At 47.1% G+C, this 17,251-nt stretch overlaps 1 protein-coding gene across 2 annotated transcripts in view; it reads left to right on the top strand.

Annotated features, from left to right (window-relative positions):
* LSAMP (limbic system associated membrane protein) overlaps positions 1-17,251 on the top strand; it is a 1,027,936-nt gene that overhangs the window by 895,774 nt on the left and 114,911 nt on the right. The window contains exon 6 of one of the 2 annotated variants that reach the window (XM_085621152.1): positions 4,751-4,899. In XM_085621152.1, coding sequence (XP_085477278.1) covers positions 4,751-4,899 — 149 coding nt within the window. Of the gene's footprint in view, positions 1-4,740; positions 4,900-17,251 lie in introns of both variants that reach the window. The other variant, XM_085621151.1, reaches the window with a different exon arrangement.

Here is a 17,251-nt window from a genome sequence, read left to right on the forward strand (position 1 = left end):
AGGGTACATTCGGGTGGGCCACTGCTGGCCCGATTTATCGCTTATATATCTAGCCAGGCCTGCTTCTGGGCCCTCCTTTATCTCTCCTTACTCTTACAAGGCACAGTAAAACGCACTCTTTTCAAAGTCTCTTTCTAAATGTTATCACTCTCAAAAAGTGCTTTTCTGCCATGCAATGTCCCTTTGATGGGAAGAGGAAGTTTCTAAGGTGGGAGTATCTAGCAAGTGACACTACCCGGGCTTCCTCTGTGCGAGCCTTCAGGGAGAAACCCTCTTCATTACTACCTCCACCTGACCTCTGACTCTGCAGCGCACTCTCTTACAGGCTTGATTATCCACTTTTCTACCACCCTTCTCCATCACACCTTATCTCACACCTGACCTTGGGCCCTAGCCCCATATCAGCCACCATTCAGTTCCACTTTCACTATTCCCAGTAAAAAACAATAGTAAAATCACCTTCAAACTTGAAACATTGAATATAGCAGTAAAAATAATTAGCATGCATGATAAAGTATGCTCCACAGTTGTCCTAATCACCTGACTGTTAATTAAATAAATGAAAACAGAAAGGCCATGACAGGGCCGGCTTTATTGCTGGTGCAAACGTCTTTTTGACCTCTTTTTTTACCTCTTTCTCTGTAGATAGCTTAACTACCACCCTCCAACAGTACCCTTCATCTCGCCATAGCCACTCCCCCTCATAGCCTCCACCTCAGACTCCCTAACTACCACCCTCCACCAATGTCCCCCATCTTTCTGTAGCTCCCCCACACCCCATGACCTCCTCCTCAGATTCCCTCACTGCCACCTTCCACCAGCGCCCCTCATAGCTTCGTATTTCCCCCCACCCCATGACCTCCTCCTCAGATTCCCTGCCACCCTCCACCAGTGCCCCTCATCTCTCTGTAGTTCCCCCCCCCCATGACCCCCTCATCAGATTCCTTCACTGCCACCCTCCACTAGTGCCTCTCATTTCTCTATAGTTCCCCCCACCCCATGACCTGCTCCTCAGATTCCCTCACTGCTCCCTCAACCAGCGCCCCTCATCTCTCTGTAGTTCCCCCCCACCCCTGACCTCCTCCTCAGATTCCCTCACTGCCACCCTCCACCAGTGCCCCTCATTTCTCCATAATTCCCACCACCCCCATAACCTCCTCCTCAGATTCCTTCACTGCCACCCTCCACCAGCACCCCTCATCTCTCCGTAGATCCCCCACCCGTGACCTCCTCTTTGGATTCCCTCACTGCCACCCCCCACTAGTGCCCCTCAGGTCTCTGTAGTTCCCCCACCTCATGACCTCCTCCTCCGCTTCCCTCACTGCCAACCTCCACTAGTGCCCCTCATTTCTACATAGCCCCCCACCCCATGACCTCCTCCTCAGATTCCCTCACTGCTCCCTCCACCAGCGCCCCTCATCTCTCTGTAGTTCCCCCCCACCCCATGACCTCCTCCTCAGATTTCTTCACTGCCGCCCTCCACCAGTACCCCTCATCTCTCTGTAGTTCCCCTCCACCCTGTAACCTCCTCCTCGGATTCCCTCACTGCCACCCTCCACTAGTGCCCCTCATCTCTCTGCTGTTCCCCCCACCCCGTGACCACCTCCTCTGACTCCCTCACTGCCACCCTCCACCAGTGCTCCTCATCTCACTGTAGCTCCCCACCCCATTACCTCTTCCTCGTTTTCCCTCACTGCCACCCTCCACTAGTGCCCCTCATCTTTCCGCAACTCCACCCCCACTCCAGGACCTCCTCCTCGGCTTCCCTCACTGCCACTCTCCACTAGTGCCCCTCATCTCTCTGTAGTTCCCCGTGACCTCCTCCTCTGACTCCCTCACTGCCACCCTCCACCAGCGCCCCTCATCTCTCCGTAGCTCCCCACCCCATGACCTCTTCCTCGGATTCCCTCACTGCCACCCTCCACTTGTGCCCCTCATCTCTCCGTTGCCCCTCATATCCATTCCATTTGTTGTACAGCGCTACTCATATGAGTGTAGGGTGTCACAGTACTTTACATAACAGCACGCATTATACAGAGACAATAAATCAGTCTATGGGGAATGTCACATAAGCCAATGAGGATTACAAGGTGTAGAAATCACGTCATCCATACTGGTGGGCAATATATTTTACGGGGGGTTGGACTGGAGAAGCACAAACTCAGGATTTAAAGAGTACTCCAGTGGTTGGGGGTCAGCTTTACTGATAAAAATGTAATAACTTCCCAAACAAACTCTTTTTGGCAACATTAGAATAATGAAGGAATGGAGAAGTTCTAACTATATCACAATACAAAAAAGCGAAGTTTGTATGCAGCTCTTTAAAGACAGTTCATAGGTCACTGTCCTATGTTAGGATAGTAACTTCTGAACTGCAAGTAACACAAGGATATCTGTGACAGAGGTAGTAACCCACTGAGCTATTCCCATAAAATTCAGTTTATCAGCATTTAAAAACTACCAACAGACAAATGGTTACTCTGCAGCAGGATCGTAAATCACCAGTCATCTGCACAGTTTTTATTGTAGTTGTACATCGGTGGCAGATTCACTGGGAGGGCCATGGCTCATGTTTGGGTGGGCCTGGCCCACCCGGCCCACCCCACGCTCTAGAACCGGGCCTGGCAGGAGGTAACATATCCTGCACTTGTTAGTGGTGTGAGACAAAGAAGAGGGTCAGGACAGGAGGATATTTACAGCTGGGACTAATTAAAGTCCCAGGTAACCTATCTGTAGAAATGTAAATTCTGCATTTTAAAACATATTAGGCATTTGTTCTCAACCCACAACATAGCATGTTTTTGAAGGAGCACACAATTAAAACTTCACAATTAAAACTGCTAGACTTACCGACAACGCTGCAGAATGTGATCTGTCCTGTTCCTTACTTGTCTAACCTCTCTCCCAAAAGCCCCGGTGTTTCTGAAGAGTGCGGGCCCCATCCTTTTTCCGGCCGGGCTCTGACTGAAGAGAAACAATGTAACTTGTTACTTTGTTTCTCTTCAGTCCTGCCCTGGGTCAGCGCGAGGAGCGCAGAGCAGGCTGCAGACTGCACCTGCTTTTTAGAGCAAGCCTTTTCACTCACAGAGCTGAGGGGGCCCCCTTCACCTACCGAAGACTGGGGGCCCCCCGCACCGCGGGGGCTGCGGGGGCGTTTGTTACGCCCCTGCCAACACTTTAAAAATCTGCAGACCCGGCACAAATAATGACACGATTCAGGAAAACGGCACAGCGACTGATGGATTTCTCTACAACCATCAAGACAGAGGCATTAAATTTACTACCCTTGGCAGAAACAGGAAAGCCAAGATTGACTTTGCAATCTCCAGATTTATAGTATAACACGGAATAAATATAGTTCTTCTCCTGTGCTTGTGCTTAATTTGACTGTAACCCCCCTCTCCAGATATTTCCAGGCGGGGTGCAAGCCATAATTCCAGTCTGATATTTGCTGGAGGTTTGTTTATGCAGGCACTGGCGGAATATGCCCGAGTAAACAAGTCTGTGGGGGAGATTCAGTAAATCAATGCCTGTTTCTGCTGCAGGCCTGGAATGGGGCACAGGGGGGTACATCTCTACATACCAGCAGGGGGCCTCTGACACGAGTCATCTTGCACATTTCGTAAGCACGGTTCATGGAGACCCCTGTGTTCAAAGGTGGGCCTCCCTGTCTTAGACTCTGTCTCGTATTCAGTTAACATTGTTTTCCTGCTGTCCCTCTCCATGTTCAGGGGACAAAGCTCACCTTCTGTCTGGTGTGATTGGCAGAGAAAGAGCTGGATGCCCACTGTCCATTTCAGGCATCTCTGCCTGATTTTTGCTTTTTCTGTTGGCCAAAAAGACTATTTGTTGATAAAATAGGATGGGATTTCTCCTGTCACTCAGCACCTAAAAGCAGCGGAGTATTGAACTGAGCACCAAACAAACCAATGTACATAAACATTTGCATTGTACTCTGTTTGGAGCTTGTTCTTTCCAGACCCTGAGCCCTTCACCTTCCTTACTTTGAGCTTTAGGACTCCTGCATGCTCACATAGGTCCATGACAGCACAATTGATGCTCATTACAAATCAGCCACTGTGTTCCTGATAGGAAGACCTTTCAGGGCGCCTTGAAGCTGGTACTTGAATTTGAGCGCTAGCCCTTTCTCCATTTCACTGAGCAGAAAGCCAGGGGGACTCTTCCGGTTGACTTTTTTAGTAGCTTCCATCAGCCCAGAAACTGAAAGATAAGATTCCCGACATCTCACATCAGATCTACGTCTTACGTCATAAAGTCCCTTGCTAGTGTTTCACATTGTTAAAACACGCGAACATACATACATACATGTAGCCTAGGGGCTTTTGCTCCAATCATCTCACTTCAGAGGTACAAGGATACACTTACTTGTCCTGTCCATCCATCCTGGATTTCTTTATCATCATCAAAGCATGTAAAGGGTTAAACAGAGACTCAAACTCAGCTCCCTGTCTTGCAAACAAAATGATGGCGTGGCTCACAGACCACTATAGCGTTGACTCAATTCCACGCAATTTCTCGCAAGTTATGAGCACATGAACCCCCACCTTACTCCTGTCCTCCTCTTCTCCCTGCTTCCCCTGCATTTACTCCAGCCAGCACTGGATGTCCATGTCAGTTAGCGCTTTGGGAGTCGCAGCTCGCGTTGTGTTTCTCTCTGCCAGTTGCCCGCCTTCATTACTTATGTTGGTAATCTTGTCCGCTTGGCTCTTTCTCTCTCTTGGACTCTCAGGATAAACAGCGCCCACGGCCTGGAGATCAAGAACACCGGAAGCCGCTCCATCCTCCTGGTCTCCAACGTCACCGAGGAACACTACGGCAACTACACCTGCGTGGCCACCAACAAGCTGGGCTTCACAAACACCAGCCTTTTCCTCTACAGTGAGTACAGGGACCTGGGGGAGGGGCGCCGGGCGCCATCTTGTGGCTCTGGTGGGGGCATCCCAAGGATGGAAGCAGGACCTTCAAGAAGGCTGGAGGCCTCAATGACCATCCCACAATGGTGTTTGCTTCAACAGCTGAATGTTTAGGTGGGAATCGAGAAGCCGTGGTTGTTTGCAGTAGCTTTGTAGGCAGTGTCATGGGAGGACTTTGACAACAGAGATCTTTCTTTATTGCTGTGAGATGCCAGGGCTGTGATGTAGTTATCTGCAAGCCACACACATAATATGGATACCAGTGGAATATCAAAGAAAATCACATGGACCTTGGTTGCACATTTGCATAAGACTCTACTGCCATGAGCCTGCCCAGTGTAAATATCCCTGGAAATCTAACCCCACACCTTGTCACTATTTATTTCCAAATACATGTAATGCAGCCCCCATGTCACACTCAATCTAAATATTAGAAAGTCACAAGTGCCAACAATTGAGCATATTCAATCTGAGAAAGTTAGAGACAGTAAAGGGACTGCCTTTATCTCCCATTGATGAAATGTATTTAATTATTTGTGGTTTTAACCAGGGTGACATATTAAAAAACACAAAAAATCTTTGAACAAAAATAGACAAAGAATGCGACTGACACAGGATGGGCAGATTAGGGAGATGTGGGGCAGCTGAAAAGAAAAGGCAAAATACAAAAAAAGAGACTGCTCCTTTAAAGGCCTCCTGTACCTGACTTATGGTGCCCTGTGTAAGACTGCGGCCTGGCAGGTACGGCTATCGCTCTCTTCAGAGACGTGGGGCCAGATGTACTAATCCTTCATGCAACGCAACGCAGCATCCAGATGTGCCTTGCTGCTGGTGCCATCTCTGGCTCACAATCACAGCTGCCTTGCATAATGCACAGCTTTGCACCGTGATGCAGAGGTGAGTTTGGGTGTCCAGTGTAGGATATGTACTGGAAACACAACTTTCCAGTACAAATTCCAATATATAGACAACACAGAGGAACGAAATGAGCACATTTCCACTCGTTTGCGTCTTCTGCAAGTATGCAGTGCTATTTATCGAAAGCCCCACTGACTGTCGTAGTAGGTTGGACTTTGACTTCTAACCTAAGGGTGTTTGCTATGATCTGCCCTGTTTCACCACCTTGACGAAAGAGTGACACATAGCAGTGCAAGGCGGAGTTCGATCTGGGCAGAGGGCACCTTTCCAGAGCACAACAGCTTCTGCGCTGGATAGTCCATAGCATGCACCGCTGGGCTTACCTTGTGTTTGTTTGTGCCAACGTGAAGTCTTGGTAAATCTGAGCATGCATTTTCCTTTACTGCTGACCCCTATTGGCCAGTAAAGGTATGGTGTAAATGGACGACTATCAAAGGTGGATCTGAGTCTTGGTTAGGCCTTGGCGTGAAATTCCGCTCCACTCGCGGAGTTTGCATAGTTTTCCCCACTCTATGTAGCCCACGGAGTTCTGAAAACTCCGCTCCACATAGCAGAGTGGAGATTTTTCCTCACTAGTGGCGAGTGAGGAAAATCTTACCCCAGATCACCTCCCGGGGAGATTTCTTAATGCGGGCGGTCACGGATGGCTGCTATCGCTCGCGTTGGGAAACCGTCTGTTCGCGTTGAGGAAGCTGCTGCTCAAGTAGAACATCTACTCAAGTGGCAGAAAGAAGCAGCGCCCTCTTGCACTGCGCACGGTGCTGTTCGCGCTGATTTTCCAGTGCGGGACAAACACCCAGTGCTAAAACTCAGCGTGAATGGTGCAACCTAATGCACTCCGTCGCTTGTGGAACTCCGCGTAGCTCTGTGCCGTTTTTTGGTCACTTCGCATAGTTCCGCATAGCGGAGCTCTGGCGAGGCCTAGTCTTGGCTCTGCCTAGAACAACTTCTGAGAGTAGCAAATCAAGAAAGGCAAAATGGAAGGGGTTCAAGGACTCCGCAGAGATTTAATTGATGCCGTTCACAGAGGAGACTTAACTAATGAAGAATGAACATGGGTGATATATTAAATACTATACATTAAAAATGTACAGAAACACTCTGCAGGTCTGTCTGCAACCCAGATTTGTAGAATAACTACCTGCAATGAATGTAAGGCCCTCCTTACCAGATTCATGCAATTACCATCAGTAATACCGCCCTGGTAAATACCAGTAGCACATAGTTTGGCATTCATCTGGTGCGGCGAACTCTACAGGTCAGACTAGGGGGTAGCAAGACAATAGCACACAGTAAGGTTCTCAAGAGATAATGGAAGAGCAGGCCCAGCTGTGGGATGGGGTTCTCCCCAGAATAACACCAGCCCCTTGTGCTGTTGTAAAGCGTATTCATGAACATTGTTTGAAGTCGCCACCCATCAAGAACTGTTATTGTTTTACAGCATGTAATATGCATTACTTTCCACAACTATAGCAGATTTCCCACACATATTGCGCTTCAAAGGAAACTTTGTGATGGATTTATGTCAATACTATGCCATTATGGGCTTCATGATGCTACCGCTTCTTCAGAATTTATAGCCAGGGCCAGTGGAATTATGCGGCAGAGCTGACTAAATAATGAGGCATAATGTGGAGCATTTGTTATAGTATTGCTTCATTATTTTGTCATCAGTGCACGTTCTGGGCAAAGGTTTCACCTCATTACTTACAGAATAACAATCAAAAGAAGCAATAAGCAATTTAAAAGTGACCAGTCCAAATTTCAAAGGGCTTTCCATTGTGCAGAAACACGTGTTGCTGCCTTTTTAGTCACTTTTGATCTGCTTGAGCTAAAAACAATTTTTTGTTAAAATCTACAGATTATGCTGAGGATGGATTACGTGGCAAATCTATAATTATGTGGAGAATGCCCCAGTCACAGATCGCATAACTTCAGTGGTCCTGCTTGAGTTAATTTCAAGCATTTATACATGTGCCAATGCTATATGCAAAACCAAAGGGAATGATGGACGGAGTGTTGAACATTGCAAGCACTCACCCCCAGTCAACTGATCTGGGTTTAATCCATCACCATTCTTTAGCCCACTCTGCCACCCTAGTTCAGACATGGCCATATGCAAATCAGTCTGACCCTGTGCCTCATGGGAACAGTCCAGCCCGAACTGCCAAGCCATGTCTTCCCTGGACCGGAAACAAGCTTCCTAGGACCGGTTTCTGGCATTTCAGCCGTCTTCAACCAGGCCCGCTTGAATCCAGTGGCAAAGTGAGCAAGGGACTCACGTCTGAGCATACCCTGCCAACTTATGGCAAACAAAGCAAAACCAAAGGGAATGATGGACGGAGTGTTGAACATTGCAAGCACTCACCCCCAGTCAACTGATCTGGGTTTAATCCATCACCATTCTTTAGCCCACTCTGCCACCCCAGTTCAGACATGGCCTTATGCAAATCAGTCTGACCCTGTGCCTCATGGGAACAGTCCAGCCCGAACTGCCAAGCCATGTCTTCCCTGGACCGGAAACAAGCTTCCTAGGACCGGTTTCTGGCATTTCAGCCGTCTTCAACCAGGCCCGCTTGAATCCAGTGGCAAAGTGAGCAAGGGACTCACGTCTGAGCATACCCTGCCAACTTATGGCGAACAAAGCAAAACCAAAGGAAATGATGGACGGAGTGTTGAACATTGCAAGCACTCACCCCCAGTCAACTGATGGGAAGACATGGCTTGGCAGTTCGGGCTGGACTGTTCCCATGAGGCACAGGGTCAGACTGATTTGCATATGGCCATGTCTGAACTGGGGTGGCAGAGTGGGCTAAAGAACGGTGATGGATTAAACCCAGATCAGTTGACTGGGGGTGAGTGCTTGCAATGTTCAACACTCCGTCCATCATTTCCTTTGGTAATGCTATATGCAGACAGGCCTTCGTGAAATTTTGAGCTGTATCTTATTTTCATGTGTAAACAGCTGCCATTAAATATGATCCCTGAGGAAGCAATAGTATTCAAAACACGTTTGCAAGATATTGCTAAAAAAATCATGATTATTTTTATTTAAGCTCAATCTGTATAGCAAATCTACTATAATTGTGGAAAGCCCAGGTCCCCAGAGATATCCCGCACACACCGGAGCAGTCAAATGCTGCACCCGCCTATGCGGCACCCTGTACCCTCTCAAAATGAGGCAAGGCGAGCCGAATAGCCAGTGTGTCATGAACCCTACTGAAAGGAAGGATATGAGCTACCCGGGTCGTGTCTGAATTATATAATACAGCAATATTCCGGTTTCAGTTGGCCCCTCAGACCTCTTGGCTGTGGTGCCACTGCACCGGTTGCACCAGTGGAGGGAGCCCCCCTGAACAAGATCCTTCTCTAGTAAAAGACAGAGTAGTGGTTTCTTTCATTGTTTCGCTCTCCCCAGCAATGTTGTGGCTTTTGACACTTCTCACTTGTGCCAGGGACAACTCTTTCTTCTGTAAATGGGTGCACTGTCTTCCTCTGCAGTGGGCAAACCTAGATAAGAGCGCAGTGTGGCACAAATCAGGAAAGTGCACCTGGTCTAAGGAGTTCGGGGAGAACTGCTCCGCGGAACACCACGAAGTGCTGAAAAAACTCCGGCCTGCTCCACAGGGTTCCGCAAGTGGCGGAGTGTAATAGGTTGTGCTGCTCGCGCTGATTTTTAGTACTGGGAGTTTGTATCATGCTGTAAAACCACTGAACGGCACTGTGTGTCGCATCAGAGGGAGCTGCTTTCTGCCGCTCGCGAGTAGCAGCTTCCTCAATGCGACCAACAGATTTCTCAATGCGAGTGGTCGAGACCTGCTGCGATCACCCGTGTTGAGAAATCTCACCGGAAGGAGGTTTAGCATGGGATTTTTTTCACTTACGCGCACCAACTTAATGTTGGCGAGCCACGCAGGTGAAAAAACTCCACTCCGTGTCACTACGCGGACTTTTGCGGAACTCTGTGCATATCGTGGAGTGGGCAAAACTCTGCAAACTCTTCTGGCGGAGCGGAATTATTCACCCACCCAAATTCAACACCTGGTGGGAGAAGCCGGGAACAGACTGATCTACAACCGTAATCCGGGGAGAGAGAGAGAGGGTGCCTTTTGTTAAAATAGACAGTCCAGCTAACACACTCAACACGGGACCAAGTGTCACGGCTTTGGAATGTTGGATAATGAAAATAATGATAATAGTCTTAATAATAATCATAATAATAATAACAATAATAATCATGATAACAATAGCAACAACAACAATAATAATGTTAATAATATTGTTTAAGAGTACAGATTTATACATTTTTCAACAGTTTCCGATTCATAAGCCCTGCACTAACCGTTGTTATTTTTCTACAAAACAAATTAATGTTTAAATGGTAGGGAAGTTATCGACTTCTGAAGGATGATAGGTCATGTTAGCCTTGCCTGGACTCTCAGCTTGTGAGTGACCTGGCGATCACAGCCGATGTCAGCAGCAAGCACGAGGTTCTGAAAAAGGTACGACCTTCGCTTGACCTCTTGGCTCTTTCTGACCTTGACCCACGCCCCCAGGAGTCCCAGTTGAGAAGGTTCCTAGCTTGCATCAAGCACTGTGAAGGCAAGAAGGCTCAGTGAGTTGGAGGCTTGCCTCCAACATCTGCAAGATTAAACTGTACTATAGCCTTATAGCTCGCCGTAGCGGGCTATAACGGCTATTAAATGCCCGCTCGAGCGTTCGGCGAGGGCCTTTAACAAGGGAGAAGGACTTTAATAGCCAGTATAGGCCAGATAGAAAGGGCTATAAGGCTATTAGAACATTCTGCCACTAGAGGGCAGAATGTTCTAACACATAAAAGAAAGGCTTCAAGGAGCCCGAGGAGATTGAAATCCCCTCATGCTCCCTGAAGCCTTTGTTCACAGCCACAAAGAAGCATTGGAATGTTGGTGCTCCGGGCTTATACCAGCCATTATAAGCCTGGAGCTACTCCATTGTTTTCAATGGAGCTTCCAACGTTCCAATGTTCTTATACAGCAATAACTAATATTTATGAAAATCCAATTGGTCGCACACTGCTCGTCCTACCATTGTGTTACCCCAAAGCATTGTGGTCCATGAAGTAAGCATCAGCGAGTACGCCTCTGCCAGAGTCTTAAGAAAAAATCAATGTCGCGTTGGCTGGTTGGATAAGCAGTGTGCGACCAATTGGATTTTTGTTTATATTCACGCTCCCTTGAGCCGGTGGGGCTGACGAGCACATGGTTACGCACCTGCGTGCCACGAGTGGTACCGGACCTGAGAACATTTTTTTGGCAGCCTACGCAGCAACCCGACACACATGCCTATTCCCTGCTGATGAGAGGTAACAACCTCGAAACACGTGTCCAGGGATGGCCAACGCAACATTGATTTTTGCTTAAGACTCTGGCAGAGGCGCACTCGCTGATGCTTACTTCATGGACCACAATGCTTTGGTGTAACACGCTGGTAGGACGAGCAGTGTGCGACCAATTGGATTTTTATTTTTAACTAATATTTATGCGCTTAGATCTGGCAAAGCTTCTGTATAAAGCACTATATGAAAAGAAAGCTAGCATACAAAAAGCAGAGATATGACAGAAAAGACCGGGATATGGATGGTGTAAGATGCTGAAGCCATTGCTAAAATCGATACTCACTTCTTCAGCCTTTGGGTGACTGCTTCAGCCTTTGAGCCACTTCTGTCCTGCTCCTTCGGGTTGCATTCTGGTACTTGTAGTGCTCTCATTCTAAATGAAGATTTGCAAGTACCAAAAGGCAGAGTGACGTGTGCTAGAATGTCAGAGCTCGCTTCCCATCTGACTCCTGTCATGGGACGACATGTGCGCTTTGAGGGCTCGTCCACCGTGTTATCGGGAAAGCTACCTACAGACCCTCCAGATCCTTACTTTACTGAGCCCCTGGCTCCTCCACCGAGGATCAGGGCCCTGTTCCCTGGGAAGGGAGATCTTTCTTGATGCACATGGACCGCCCCAGCAGTTCCTTCGACCTGAGATGGAGGTTTGCCAGAAGACTTTGAGCACAATGGGGCCAGACTAGAGATGCCCAACTTAAGTCCAGGTGGGGGATCCATGCCAGTTTTTCATGGTTACCAGCAGATATGAAAAGAAACTCGATGTTCTTTCATTGCACGTATATGTATCTCCCGAGGGTCTCGCGAAGATCTGGCATGGATCCAGCGCTCCTGCGCCTACTTTGAGCTTGCACTGGACAGACATGGACGTCATTCAGCAATAGCAGCAGTGGCTACCCTGGACTTGCACTTTGGTAGCCCTAGCTTCGCTACGCCTGCTCCTAGCCTCAAAAAATCATAATGAAAAGAACAGAAAGCAGACAGGCGTCTAGGAGCTGTAGTAACTTCCCATAATTGTGTCCACTACTTGTACTCACCCCCAGCCCCTTACCAGCAAATAGGAGGCTGTTGATTCGCCATCTGTGTGACAAGGGGGCAACCCAGTGACGTCATTGCCAGTCAATGGACTTGTGATGTCACATCCGATACGCCAGGCGTTTTGTCGAGTCAGAGTCCACGTAGGCACACATAGCTCGTTCTTTTCCACGGCAGGTCTGACCCTTCCACCCACCTCTGTGAGCCACCCGGCCTTGCCAGCCCTACACTTTCTCTCACACCCAGACCACAATGTATCACCCTTATTCGACGTGCATACATGTGTTGGCAGGCGCTAATACCTGAGAACAGAAAACAGCAACAACGCAGGCTCATTAAAGGCTATGCCACGCTGAGGAGCTGAGGATAGATGTGACTGGGGGGCTGGGGGCAGGGAGGTTGGCATGCTTGATGGTAGGAGGGTCTTTCTGAAGGGGACATGCTTCTGTAAGTAATATATTAACTTGCACAAGTGCAAACTCAAAGAGGTCTGGCCTATCGTGACCTATCTGAGACTCTTGGATGTCTGCTCACATTCTAACCTCGTCTCCAGAGTAATCCCAGCCTGCATTTCAAGGTTTCCACATTGGAAATCGTGACTAACATGCTAATGCGTTTTAACCGTGCATTAAATATGCACTTCTCCCCCATGAGTGACATACAGCAGCGCTGGAAATGGAAAATAAATACTTTAGGATCTCATGAATTTGGGGGTCAGAGGTTACAGCAAAAAGCGGTGAGGCCAGAGGGGCTGAGTCATGAGTAGCGAAGTCTGCCAGCTTACACATATGTTTAGAAGGACACATGTGGTAGTAAATCTGTTCTGGCTTACTCACTTGTAATCTCAGTGCCTTTTAAACATGTCTTACAGATAGTGGCACCTGCTCCAGAGATCTTTGTGTACCCAATAATATTCAGGGTATAATAATAGTAATTATTTTGTTTGGTAAACGTGCTTGCTGGGGAAAGCTGTGGGTAATCTAGTCACAAGTCATCATAAAATAGCACAGAGGATTAATGTGCCTGCTGTAAAGCAGAGCGAGTAAAACACAGGTTAAAGATTTGTATTGTATGTAGCAAGCTCAGCAGGTTACTGCTTTTGCTGCAGAGATCCATGTGTTACCTCCAGGTCACAAGAAGAAATCGTTGGAGCATAGCTCAGTGAGTTAGTTGGAGTTATATGTTTATTATAAATAAGAATATTATGTGAATGGCTATTTGTATAATTACTCATATAGATTTATAGATCTGACGTTCCTACATGCATGCATATCTTTTAAAAACAGAGCTTGGGGAACACAATAACTTGCCTCCAAATCATAACTTAGCTGAAGTACAAGTGACAAGCTGAGTGTCTTGGTTTCCTTCAGGGCACTGACATCAAATTGTTAAAACTCTGCTAGTTCACAGCCAGGCTATGACTCTTAAAAAAGGAGTGCTGATGGCCACTCAAGTGAGGCATTTGTGCTGGGAACATCTATAACTTAAATAAGAAACCTCCCATACCTCCTGGTGGTTGCTGATCTAAAGAAAATGCAGCCAATGGAAATATGGCCAAGTCACGCAGTGCAGCTCAGCCAATCAGCTTGCTGCGCTGCCTTGCGTGACAGGGAAAGGGCAGGAATGCACCGTATTGAAGTTAATGCAGCTCATTCCTTCCTTTTCACCTTCCCTGGCACCTTTTTGGCTGCCTAGCATCAACGGAGCCACCCTCCCACCATGGTGCAAGAGTCTCTGCCTTGTAAGGAGGATTGTTGTTGTGCAGGAAAGGGCACCTTCCTATACTGAAACAAACTCCTGAGGCTTTTTCCTCTTTCCATGTGTGCTGAAGAATGCAGCACACCTAACACGTAGAAAGAGGAAAAAACAAGTATAAATAAAAGTGTTTCTCCTAATTATGCCTCACCTGGGCAGGCGTAGGTTTTTGGCGCATTCCTAAGTCTCCCACTTGTCATAAATCTGGGAATGCGTCAAAAATCCATGGATGTTGCATAGAAACATCCATGTAAAGCCCATGGAATCGCCTCCCTGGCGCAGAGTGATGCAACGCAGCGATTTGCGCTGCGTTGCATTACTCAGGATTTATGAACCCACTCAGGGCCACGCAAGGTGGCCTTGCGTGGCTTCATACATCTCATTTTTTATTTGTGTTTCTCCTGCACCATGTTGGGTGGTGGAAGAGCAACGCACAGGGGCTCGTGCATATGCCCCAAAGTGCAGGTGCCTCTGAATACGCCCGGGGGGCATATTCACAAGAAAATGTTGGCGCGCAGAGCTCTTCCAAATTTGGCAGTGCCGCACTCTGTCATTTTCAAAACGCAGGGATGTGCCGTATTCACAGGTATACGGCGCACTCCTGTTTTTCCATTAGGGCTTGCGCAAAAAGAGCTGCCTGGGGCTAGTGAAGGCACCCTGCTGCAATGTTGCAATGGTGCCTGCGCTGCAGGGAAGTTTGTTTATGTGCAGGAGGGATACCTTCCTGCACATAAACAATCGGTAATGGCGATTTGCCCCTTCTATATACATGGAAAGAGCAAAAAACAAGAAGAAAATAATTTCTTCTCTTTGCACCATTCGAACATCTGGTATTTCATGGCGTTCGTTTTTGCTACTGCCTTAGCCTTGTATATCGGGAGCCGCGTCAAAAAGCAATGGGTGCTGCGGTGGAATGGCCACAGCAACACCCGTTGCACATCCCTTTGCCAGCAGGTGAATGCTGCAGAAAGAGGCATATTTACAAGGTGGGGTTAAGCCACGCAAAGTGGCTTAGCGTCACCTTGTAAATATAGTAAATGTCGCTGGAGCATCAAATAAAGTAACGCTCTGGCGGAGATGAGGGCTTGTAAATACGCCCCCAGGTGTATACTGATTGTACTAGGACAAAGTCAGCAGTTTTACAAAAAAAGGTGTCTTTTCACTTCCAGCCCTGCGTGTAGGAGTCGGAATGGGGAGGTAATAAAGTACGAAAATTGTTCAAGGATATACCCGGATGAGTTTGCGCAGGCTGTATTTGCGAGGCTTGAAAGCGATTATCGCAGACCTCTGACTAAAAATTAGGTATAAACACCATTTGCGCTTGATTCGCTATAGTTGATGTGAGGGTCTACTCTTGGTGTTATTTTGGAACCGAGGTAGCTGTGTATGATCCGAATAGATGAGGACATTTTTTTCCCGCCCTCGAGAGCAAAATTGTTGACAGTTTCAAATGTGGTGAACAAACGTAAATCTCTATTGCCTCCCTGTGGCTATATGTGGTTACTACAGAATACAATGATCCCCTGGTATGTCAGCATAATTGTCAATGTTGTCTCGCTAGGAATGGACCATTTAACTTTCCATTCAATTTAATTTCATCTTATCGGATTTTTTAATACGTTTTCGCTTAAGTGTCGTACAAATTTTAATACAAATGGTATAACAGTAAATTCGAGAAAAATCAAAACAAAAAGATGAGTGAACTATTGGCAGGATGGGAATAGGGAGGTTTGTAAATTATAAACTAAGAGTGGAGAGGGAGGCAGAACATTCCAGATTTTAGGACCTATAAGAGAAAATATACAGAACCGAAACCACAGACAAGGTGGGTGGGACATAAACTGGACCTGTCAAGAGAAGCCAGGGAGACGGATGGAAGCATTGAGTCAAACAGAAGATGAGATGGTTAACTCATTGGAAAACGACGGTAAGAAACTGGAACTAAATAGGAAGCTGGAAGTGAAACCAGTGAGGAGAGGCTTTTGTTGAGACAGTGGGAGGGAGCTGAAAAGAAGGCTGAGAGTAGCAGCAGTTATGGATTGAAGGCGCAAAAGAATAGCAAAACAGTCGAATTAAGAGATAAAATCGAATCAGGATGCAAATTCAAATTTTGTGTGTCGTGGGCACTGTTGCATTATGGGTTTTTGAGATCCCGGGCACAACATATTTTGAGGCCCCATGTTCGGGACAATTTTGAATTTTATTATACATTTTGTACTAATTGAAGCCCACGCTGTGTCTAGAAATATTCACTTATATACATCAGAACAGAATCATACAAACAGCTGAAAAAAGTTTTGCCCTTTTGAGATGGGGCCCCTAGGCAATTGCCCATTTGGCCCATGCCTTAAAACGTCTCTTGTGGAAGATAAGAACATTTCGATTTTAGAGCTAGAAATATTATGGGGAATATTATCAAGCACGGCGTTAAAATTATCGCCGCTTTAGCGGCAGAAAACTGCCACTAAAGCGGCGATGATGGGCTTGATAATATGCCGCAGAGAATTCCAATAGAAGCCCATGTTGACACCAGAACATGGGCTTCTATGGGAATTCTCAAGGGCATATTATCAAGCCCATTATCGCCTCTGTAGCGGCAGTTTTCAGCCGCTAAAGTGGCGATAATTTTAACCCCATTTCTTGATAATATGCCCCCAAGAATGGACAGGAGCATACGTGTGTGTGCAAAAGGACGAAATGTGGAAGGGAATGCAAAGGTTTTATGCTGAGTATGATGGTGGTAAGGAAGAAGCGTGGAATGAGTAGATGCTCTGTGGATATGAATAAAAACAGAGGCCAGGAAAGAATTCTATTTCCTTTCTTTGTAGTGGTGGTTGTGAGCGGAATGAAAAGTCAACTAGAGCTGGGCAGAGAAGTGGCATTTTAGAAACCTGTAACTCAAGCTAAGGACAATGCTTAATTTGAGCCAGTGGATTCCAGTGCTCAGCACCAGCAATAATGACAGGCCACCACATGGTGGCGATGTCTGTCTAATTTTGAGATGGGCACAGCAACGGTGCTTAATAATTCACTATACATTCAAAATTAATAATACCTGTGGCCCATACCATTCTTAAAGCTCTGAGTGGCTTGGAATAGTCTGAGTTGTTACACTTGTATGAGTAGGATGGTTAGTAGTTGTGTTGGTACTGTCTTTGGAAGGGACAATGGGTGGTGCAAGCTGCAGTGGCCAGCTGGGAAGGGCCCTGGCTTTTACTTTTTTACCAATTAAGAA

The sequence above is a fragment of the Triturus cristatus genome, chromosome 8, assembly GCF_964204655.1.
Source record: "Triturus cristatus chromosome 8, aTriCri1.1, whole genome shotgun sequence".
NCBI lineage: Eukaryota > Metazoa > Chordata > Amphibia > Caudata > Salamandridae > Triturus > Triturus cristatus.